The sequence below is a fragment of the Pyrus communis genome, chromosome 4 (genome assembly GCF_963583255.1).
Source record: "Pyrus communis chromosome 4, drPyrComm1.1, whole genome shotgun sequence".
In the NCBI taxonomy this organism is placed as follows: Eukaryota; Viridiplantae; Streptophyta; class Magnoliopsida; order Rosales; family Rosaceae; genus Pyrus; species Pyrus communis.
The window spans coordinates 5,197,677-5,207,815 of NC_084806.1; the positions used below are offsets into that span (position 1 = coordinate 5,197,677).

General features: G+C 37.0%; 1 protein-coding gene across 1 annotated transcript; it reads right to left on the reverse strand.

Annotated features, from left to right (window-relative positions):
• Positions 1-6,464: 6,464 nt before the first annotated feature.
• On the reverse strand, positions 6,465-10,139 carry LOC137731030 (spermidine synthase-like). The gene is made up of 9 exons (XM_068470083.1): positions 9,838-10,139; positions 8,630-8,706; positions 8,414-8,536; positions 8,122-8,226; positions 7,795-7,867; positions 7,627-7,698; positions 7,344-7,539; positions 6,825-6,936; positions 6,465-6,741 (listed from the first exon to the last, which is right to left on the reverse strand). The coding sequence occupies exons 1-9, from the start codon at positions 10,019-10,021 to the stop codon at positions 6,676-6,678; spliced, it is 1,008 nt and encodes a 335-aa protein (XP_068326184.1). The 5' UTR covers positions 10,022-10,139; the 3' UTR covers positions 6,465-6,675.

Genomic DNA, 10,139 nt, shown 5'->3' on the forward strand with positions numbered 1-10,139 from the left:
GTACATGCCGTATTTCGAGCACAATAAAAAAAATTATCCACCTCTTGGTGGAATTGATGATGATAATAAATCACGAGGCATGTAGAAGATGCACAGCATGCAGCCGTCACCATTGCCACTTGTCATACCTTAATTGTGCAAAATTCAATTCACATCGTATGTCCAATTTTTATGTTGGGCCGTACTCATCGACAAACCTAAATTATTGTACATCTTTTCATCATTGCCAAAATACACAAATCTCGTACAAGTGGCAAAATAATGTTAGGTTCCCTAATTTATAAAAAAACAAATTTCATGACACTTGTATGCGGATATTTTGATATGGCGAGTGACAAATGGGTGGAAGCTGAAACCTCATTCCCCAACAGGTATAGTATCATTGTCAAATACCAACCAAGCGTACGACTTGATTCCCACTGTGTTGAAACCAAACCAAGTCTTCTCAATCCGTTGTGATTGACTTGCTCAATAATCTTTTTACATGAGAAGTGCTTTCCGCAAATCTACTCTTGTTTATTTCCGGCATTTGAATTGAAAACAAATGCGCTTGGATGGAAATCACTTCCTCTTCATATAAGTAATGAAGCATCCCCTCCCCTGCTTAATTTGTAGCTAGTGAAGGTTGTTGATATGGAAAGCAACCATATCATGGTGAAGCAAAAGTTAAGGTTCTTTGACATACTGAGACAACCTCTTAACTTAACCTACAAGAATACCCACTTTATTCTGCTCACCTTTCTCTCCTCTCTCCCTCTCTTCTGCTTCTTACTCTACTATGAACTATTGCTCCAGAAAACCCTGGTCCGAATCTCGGAATTCGTACGCCATCAACACCTCGATTCCTTCGGGTACGATTGGCAAACGCTGCTCCATACAGCCACAAGAACGATCGTTATATTTTCCAACAACTTGATCCAACTGGGAATTCTCTACCTTGTGCCTTTTCATCTCCTAGAGCTTTGCTCTGTTTATGCGACCGTTGATTCAGCATCAAAGAGCCATCGTCCAGAGCAAAAACCGGCAATCAGAGCCGGTTTGAGAGGCACCGTCGTCACGTCCATCTGGGTTCTTTTCTTCTCAACTTGTACTCTACTTGGCTCAACATGGTTAGCATCAATCTACTATGTAATACTGAGGAACTTAGGGGGTAAATATAATATGTATTTTGGAGTGTTTTATAGGGCAGCTTGTATGGCATTGCTAGCAAAATATTTAGAATGGAGCTCTATATGGAACATGGCAATTGTGATTTCAGTACTGGAGGACAAACATGGAGCCAATGCATTGATGCTCTCAGCTTCTCTAATCAGAAGTAGCGAGCGGCGACAGCATCAAGGACTTGTTATTTCACTCGTCTTCTCTGTTTTCGGACTCGGTTTAAGAGCGTCATGCTGGTTTTTCGCATGCTGTGGAAGGAGGAACGGAGTTGTTGCTCATGCGGGAGTTTTCTGCATCGTGAATGTGATGAAGTGGGTTGTGTTCGTGGTTTACTTCAACAACTGCAGAAAGCAGAGCTTGGGGAGGAAAGGAGGCGATGAAGCTTTCGGAGACAATGGTTTGAGGAATGCCAAAACGGCGTATGAGGTTCGTGTTCCGCCAGACGACGGACTTGATGTCCGGACCTGTTGAAAAGTCACGCATTTGCAGGAAAATATGATCTAATTTAAGATTAAATGGAGGCAAAAACAAGATTTCATATATATAACCATCTCTGTAACTAGTCATTAGGAAAGACGATCTTCGAAAACACTGTTGATATCACTACTACAGCTCCAATAATCCCAACTGGGAACAGCAATTCAAATATCAAATTATTCCATGGTCCATTGCTCTGGATTAAACTATTTCAACTACGCTTAAGCAGGTGCTCGGCAACAACAAATCTGCTTGTTGGATGCTACTGAAAGTGTTCCTCACCTTGCTTTTGCGTCAATCACCTTCTTTGAAAAAGACGGTTTGTACCTTTCTATTATAATTCTCACTTCATTTTTTATTAGTATGCTCTGAACACAATATCTCTCTCTAATTACATATTTTATTGGTATGCATGTTTTTAATGGATTTTCAGTTTAAAAACTCTAAAAATTCGCTTTTGGTGTTTTAAAAGAAAAAAAAAGAAGAAGAAGCTATTTTCTTAAGTTAAACTTGAGTTCAGTTTTTGAAAATATTCCTAACCAACAAGTTTTTAAGGTCTAAAACTTGAAAATTGTTTTTGAATTTAAAAAATTGCATTCAAATAGAATACCAAACATATTTTAAAAATCTCATTCTGATTTTGGCCCATTTACTTTGGATCAAAGATACATGAAGGGATAATGAATGGTAGCCAGGTTGAGTGTGTCAACAAACCACATTGAATTTAGAGGGGCACCCTTGTCGCATTCATCTTGGTCATTTTCTTATCAACAATTTTTGTATAATACTTGGACTAATATCTAAGTATCAATCTTCTACTTGGAAATAATGTGGTGTGATACCCATGGGTCTAAATTCCAAGAAAAACTTGTGCATGATTTTGTTTGACAATGAACCTTTTTAAGTGACACTACAATCTTTACCACACTGCAAATTTTAAATATAATCTTTTATTTATTATCTTTATATTTAACGATATTAGAGGATATTGGTTGCAGATATAGAAAGCGAAAATGACAGTAAAGGATACAATTAGTTGCTGTGTCACTAGAGTGCATTTAATTTTGAATTTCTGTGCACTCGCGTCACATTCATCTTGTTCTTTTCTTATCAACTTGTCTAGACTTTGAATTATGATTTTTTTTTTTTTTTTTTTTTTGAGAAACAGACAATTAGATACTTTTAATAAAAATAAATAAAATTGGGAGACACTAAAAATCATAAGAGAATGCCTTATGATCTTCTGTTATCGTACATTTGAATGAGAGGATGTAATGAGAAGTGACAACTTAAGTGAGGCAGTTTAAATTTCTGTAATGATCATCTAGTGCATTTAAGATCATGCTGCCTAATGTTTTGTAGTTCATTCTAAAAATTGAATACATAATTTTTTTATTTTTAAACTCTCACTCGAAGAAGTTTAGAAATAACGACCATTTATATAGAATAAATTTCGAAATTGGAGGTTCCAAATTCCAAGTTTTTTTTTTTTTCAAGAGAAAATTCTAAATTTCTATGTTTATGAACATGTCAAGTTATAAATTCTGACTTTTGTCAAAATTTCAAGTTTATTTCTCTCATCCAAACATATTACTAGTGGCAAGTGCTTATGTTTTCACTTTGTAAATCTATCCTCACGTGTAGAGTGAGGGACTGAAACTTCAATTTTAAAATGAAGAAGACTCAATTTAAAAGAAAAAAATGGTCCCAAACGGGAGGGAAGGACTTTTTTAAGGGAATTTAACGAAACACTTCCGATAATGTTCACTTTTAACAAAAATAACATTTTTACTCTAAAAAGTCACTTCTGATACTATTCACTTACTACACCATTTTGTCATTTTGATTAAAATTCAAAGTTTTCAAGCTCTTTTCATTAGTTTTTCTCTTTTTAAAAGGGTTGTGTGTTTCTTGTGATCACATGGGTTGTCCACGTGATTTGGTAACGCAACTGCAAAATGTGGGATTTAAATAGTTGAAAAGATACAGCCTAATGATATTTCTCTTTACTTATAAATACGAAGTGTTAAGTTTGAATATCGTAAATTGCGAGATCACAATTAATTTATTCTCCCATATATTGTATTAACATTTTTGCTGCAACTTTTTAGTTCATTTGGAAGTGGAGCTTCAAGATTTGTATTTTCATCACGAGTTTCAGATTCCACATTAGCACATTGGGCCTCCTTAGTCCAGAATGCTTTGGAAACAATTGGGCTACCATATTTCTTACTTTGGGCTTTATCATTAGACATGTTTTCTTTTGGGCTCAAATATGCAGAAGTCGTGCAACAAATGACCAAATAATAAAGCCATGTTAAAGATGTGATGTACCAACCACTCAGGATTACGATTCAATAGCATTTCTCTTCACTTATAAGTGAGAGATTTTAATATAAATATATTTAAAAATGTGATACACCATTCTGGTTAGCTTTTTTTTTTTCTTTTTTTTTTTTTCCTTTTTTTTATTTATTTATATTTTATTTTGAACAAACGATATTATTTAAACTAGGTGTGGGCTAAGTCTCACAATAGGTGAGCAATAATAATGTAGTTCAAATTCGTCTTTGGCAAGAATCAAATCTAAAACCTCTCACTTACAAGTGAAGAGAAATACCACTAAATCTTATTACTAAGTGGAACCATTATGGTTAGTTAAACCTAACAATTACTCCCCTAAGAGAACTTTTAACGATTGAGGGCTCGTTTTGGGCTTTTTCTGTCGAAAAAAACTCTACTCATAAGTTCACTAAGAGTGTTTTTTAAGAAGCATATTGAAACCCTTATTGGGCTTAGTCAAATTACGATTTGGAAGGATTTTAAGAGATTTAAGAATCATGGTGCAATCAACTAGGATTATAAAAGAGGATTTTAAAAGATTTTGAAATCATGGTACAGTCAATGCATCGAAATCCAAGTGTAGTTGACTAGAATTCTACAAGACTTTTAAAGAGTTCATACAAATCTATAGGGTATTCAAAAAGTCATATTTTGAAGGACTTCATTAAATTAGAGATTTTGTAGGATTTCAGAGTATTGATATGCATAAAAAAAAAGGCTATAAAGAATCCCACCTCCACCCGTAGGGTTTCAAGATTTCCTTTCATTTAAGAGAACTTTAACAAAATACTCCCGTTACTATTTACTTTAACGAAAAACCATATTTTTACACTAAAAAGCCAATGTTCTTGATTGGCCCTCCCTCTCAAGAGATGATGCGTCAGTAAAAGTCTTGTGACATCACCCTCATTCCTTTGCTCCTCATTTCTTATATACCAATCGTCATGCTGCTTCGAAAGAGCTTTGTAAGGTCCACGTAAAATTTCAAGAGCTTCCTAAGTAAATCTTTGTATTTGCTTTCACTTATGGAATTCAATTATCCACCGTCACTTTATAAAGTTTATAAAATATGATCTAAACGGACGGTCTACCAATAATTTTTCCTTCGTTTTTAAGACAATATTAAGTCAAATGTCAATGGGTGGAAGCTGAAACCTCATTCCCCAACAGGTATAGTATCATTGTCAAATACCAACCAAGCCGATGACTTGATGCCAACTGTGTTGAAACCAAACCAAGTCTTCTCAATCCATTGTGATTGACTTGCTCAATAAATCTTTTTACATGAGAAGTGCTTTCCGCAAATCCCATTTTTAATCATGCACGCTTGTTTATTTCGGGCATTTGGATTGAAAACAAATGCGCTTGGACGGAAATCACTTCCTCTTCATATAAGTAATGAAGCATCCCCTGCTTTATTTGTAGTTAGTGAAGCTTGTCGATATGGAAAGCAACCATATCATGGTGAAGCAAAAGTTCTTTGACATACTGAAACAACCTCTAAACTTAACCTACAAGAATACCCACTTTATTCTGCTCACCTTTCTTTCCTCTCTCCCTCTCTTCTGCTTCTTACTCTACTATGAACTACTGCTCCAGAAAACCCTGGTCCGAATCTCGGAATTCGTATGCCATCAACACCCCGATTCCTTCGGGTACGGTTGGCAAGCGCTGCTCCATACAGCCACAAGAACGATCATTATATTTTCCAACGACTTGACTCAACTGGGAATTCTCTACCTTGTGCCTCTTCATTTCCTAGAGCTTTGCTCCGTTTATGTGACCGTTGATTCGGCATCAAAGATCCATCGTCCAGAGCGAAAACCGGCAATCAGAGCCGGTTTGAGAGGCACCGTCGTCACGTCCATCTGGGTTCTTTTCTTCTCAACTTGTACTCTACTTGGATCAACATGGTTAGCATCAATCTACTATGTAATACTGAAGAACTTAGGGGGTAAATATAATATGTATTTTGGAGTGTTTTATAGGGCAGCTTGTATGGCATTGCTAGCAAAATATTTAGAATGGAGCTCTATATGGAGCATGGCAATTGTGATTTCAGTACTGGAGGATAAAAATGGAGCCAATGCATTGATGCTCTCAGCTTCTCTAATCGGAGGTAGCGAGCGGCGACGGCGTCAAGGACTCGTTATTTCACTCGTTTTCTCTGTTTTCGGACTCGGTTTAAGAGGGTCGTGCTGGTTTTTCGCATGCTGTGGAAGGAGGAACGGAGTTGTTGCTCATGCGGGAGTTTTCTGCATCGTGAATGTGATGAAGTGGGTTGTCTTCGTGGTTTACTTCAACAACTGCAGAAGGCAGAGCTTGGGGAGGAAAGGAGGCGATGAAGCTTTCGGAGACAACGATTTGAGGAATGCCAAAACGGCGTATGAGGTTCGAGTTCCGCCAGACGACGGACTTGATGTCCGGACCTGTTGAAAAGTCACGCATTTGCAGGAAAATATGATCTAATTTAAGATTAAATGGAGGCAAAAACAAGATTTCATATATATAAGACGATCTTCGAAAACACTGTTGATATCACTACTAAAGCTCCAATAATCCCAATTGGGAACAACAATTCAAATATCAAATTATTCCATGGTCCATTGCTCTGGATTCAACTATTTCAACTACGCATAAGCAGGTGCTCGGCAAGAACAAATCTGCTTGTTGGATGCTACTGAAAGTGTTTCCTCACTCTGCTTTTGCGTCAATCACCTTCTTAGCAAAAGATGGCAGACAGAAAGCAGCTGTATGAATCTGAAAATGAGAGAGAAAAAAAAGTTAAATACAGGGATCATGTTGACGGAGCTCAGCGAAAACAAGAAAAAGCAAAATCACACCTCAGAGTTGTAAAATCTTAAGGGTCGTTTTGATGCATCAATTGAATTCACAGGGTGCTTAAAATCCACAGCAGGTCCCTCGGTAGAACAAAGCATAAAACCAATCACCCCACTGAAACAGAAACGAAAAAGCAAAAACAGCAGTAAGATAAGAACATTTCCAATCAGATTTAAAGACGGACCAGCAAACCAACATAGATAATACCCTACTACATACAACACAACGCAAGTTGTGATAGTGGAAGAAAATTTATAACTGATGGCCGTGTAAGTGATAGAATCATCGCTTTCAGAAAAAACAAACAATAGATTAAGCTAACTGTGGAAAAAATATTGTGAAACCATTAGCTGTGATAACATACCACCTAGTATATTGCAAAATGAAAAAAAAAAAAAAAGAAACCGCAATTAAACAAGTCATAAACACAAATGTGGTCATGCAGGCACATCCTTGTACACCTGTGTGTGTACATGAGAGAGAGAGAGAGAGAGAGAGAGAGAGAGAGAGAGAGAGGATACCTTGGATATGTAGGGACTGTAGTCCATGCGTAGTTGACAGAACCTTTGAATATCTCACGACAGTTTTCCACAATATCCTCAATGATGTCCATGTGAAGCCATATACTTTCTGCCTGTGTACACACAACTCCTCCTGGACGAAGAGCATTAGCTACCGTCTGGAAAAAGGGCTTCTCAAAAAGTTCTTTTGCAGGACCTGATTGCAAACAAGCATTAAAACCAGTAAACTCACAACTCTCATCTTTCTATTAGGAGTGAGATGCATGTAGTTTCTTATTAATACCTATTGGGTCAGAAGAGTCCACTATTACCGCATCATAAGTTCCTGCAGGAACGGCCTTCAAAAACGCAACTCCTACGGTATTAAGAGAGAGTTTATGAGCAAGTCATTTGCAACAAACGAAATGAAAGGCAAGAAAAATTCGACAGACGAAGAAAAAGCTGATCTTACCATCACCAACATGAAGTGTGACCCGTGGGTCCTCATATCCAATAGCCACATCAGGGAAAAACTGTTTAGACACCTGGAATGCAGAAGAATAATAAATCTGTTATCATTTCATCCGATAAAATTCAGAAGTCTCTAGTCCTATTGTGCATATTGACAGACGCTATGTCAAATGAGAACCACATGTTAACATGCATGTTCCAGTCAAAGAAAATTCATTCGAATAACAAATTTATGTGTACACAAAATATTCCACTAGCTACTTTGAATAATTGATACATTAAAATTAACAAACAGAACAAGCCCAAAGATATCATCATTATTACTTACATCAACCACCATCTTATCGATCTCACATATATCAATCTTCTCAATTGAAGCATAGCGAGCCACTTCCCGCAGTACCCCACCATCTCCCCCACCAATAACCAAAACCTAAAGAAAACCAATTTGGAAAGATGATTAATAGACAGAACCGATTGTAAACAGAAACAGGGTTCATCAAAGTATTAGACTTCAAAAATGACTCACAATGCTCAAACCACTCGCAGTTTATTGTTTAAAAAACAATAGTCAAAGCACAGTTTTAGTAAATGGTAGTTCAACAGAATACAATATTAACCTTCTTTGGGTTTGGAATTGAGCAGAGTGGGAGATGAGTAATCATTTCTTGATAGGCACATTCATCCCTTTCAGTTAACTGAATCACCCCATCTAATACAAGAACCTTTCCATATGTCGCTGACTGTAAACAGAAATCGTGGAATCAATTGAGACAATTAGAAATGGATGTGAATAGAAAAAGTAACACTAACATCTTCTGAGAAATGTCAATTACCTGGAAGACCATCACATTCTGATAGTTGGACTTTCCTTGAAACAAAATCTTCTCTATCTTCAAGGAGTGTGCCTCTCCTGCATAATATCATGTATAAATCAATTTCCATACAATATGCCGTCTAGTTCTATAATCAGTCTACCAAACAATGGGAAGATACAATAAACAATCAACAAAACACCGATTAAACCTTGTTTTCATTTGCTAAGCATCTGATTGTTAATCTTATGTTTTAAACATCAAGCAATACGCACTATAATATGAACAAACAATGGTTGAGAAATTATTCACTGTAGTTAGAAAGAGTGCAAATTGCAGCATGTGACCATCCTTGCAAGTGACCCATAACTGCTATGCATTGCAACATCAAGCAGTATACCTCGAATTCCAACACTTGATGACATATAAGAAAGCAGAGGAGTGAAATTTATCATATGCTCTATATCCTATAGGCTATAATTCCTGGGTTTGGAATACCATAGACCCCAAATCTAGAACTTCACGAAAAAGGCAATTGAACACAGATTTTCATGGAACATAATATTAAGGGTACAAGTGTAATACAGTTAGTAATACAGTTAGTAAATTTGTTAGGATTTCTCTTTTATAAAAACAGTGTGTAATCTTCATTTAGTTAGTTAATACAAATCCTATTTCTCTCTCTAAACTCTCTCTCTCTCTCTCTCTCTCTCTCTCTCTCTAATATCTCTGTGTTCATCATTCTCTTCATCCGTTCTTCTTGATTTTCTCTTCAATTCCCAAACACTACAATGTAGTTAACACATAAGGCCCAGACGTAGACTAAAACAATGCCGAAAATCGACGTGAAAACCTAATGTGACTTTGGAGAAAGAAACGCTATAATTATCAACACGAACCGAGCATATGAACTAATAAATGTGTTTGAATATCTAACAAAAAACTGAATAATCAATATTACTCTGACAAACCAATATGTGGTCCATATAAAATGGCACAATCTATTAGTTTCAGCCTAAACTGTTATTCTGTGCAAAACCCCATTTCCAAGATTTCAATAGCAAGCATTAATCCCTAACAGGCATACAAACAACGATTCAGAAAACCCACCAATGGTTTCATAAAATTTATAGCTATAAATACACTATTTGGAAACTTTCCCACAATTTCTGAGCTTCCAAACACAAGTTATAGCGACAAAATAAATGGGAATGGAAGAGAAAACCAACCTGGCCACATTGGGCTAATCTCAGAAAACCAGCCGGGAATAACAGCGGAGACAGAATCCGGCTCCTTGCCACCGTCAGTCTCCATGGACACGGCTGAAGAAGCAGCTTCCGCGCCGTTCTCTTCTTCCTCCCTGGGCCTCTTCACGGGCAAATCAGCGGACCCCACGACAATCTCATCCGCCATGGCCAAACGCACCAAAGGTATGAACCAACGAAACCTAAGGAGGCGATATGAATGAGCGAGCCGCCAGCGAGCGAGTTTCCAAGCGGTTTAAGGACACTCGGAGACGGAGACCATTCAG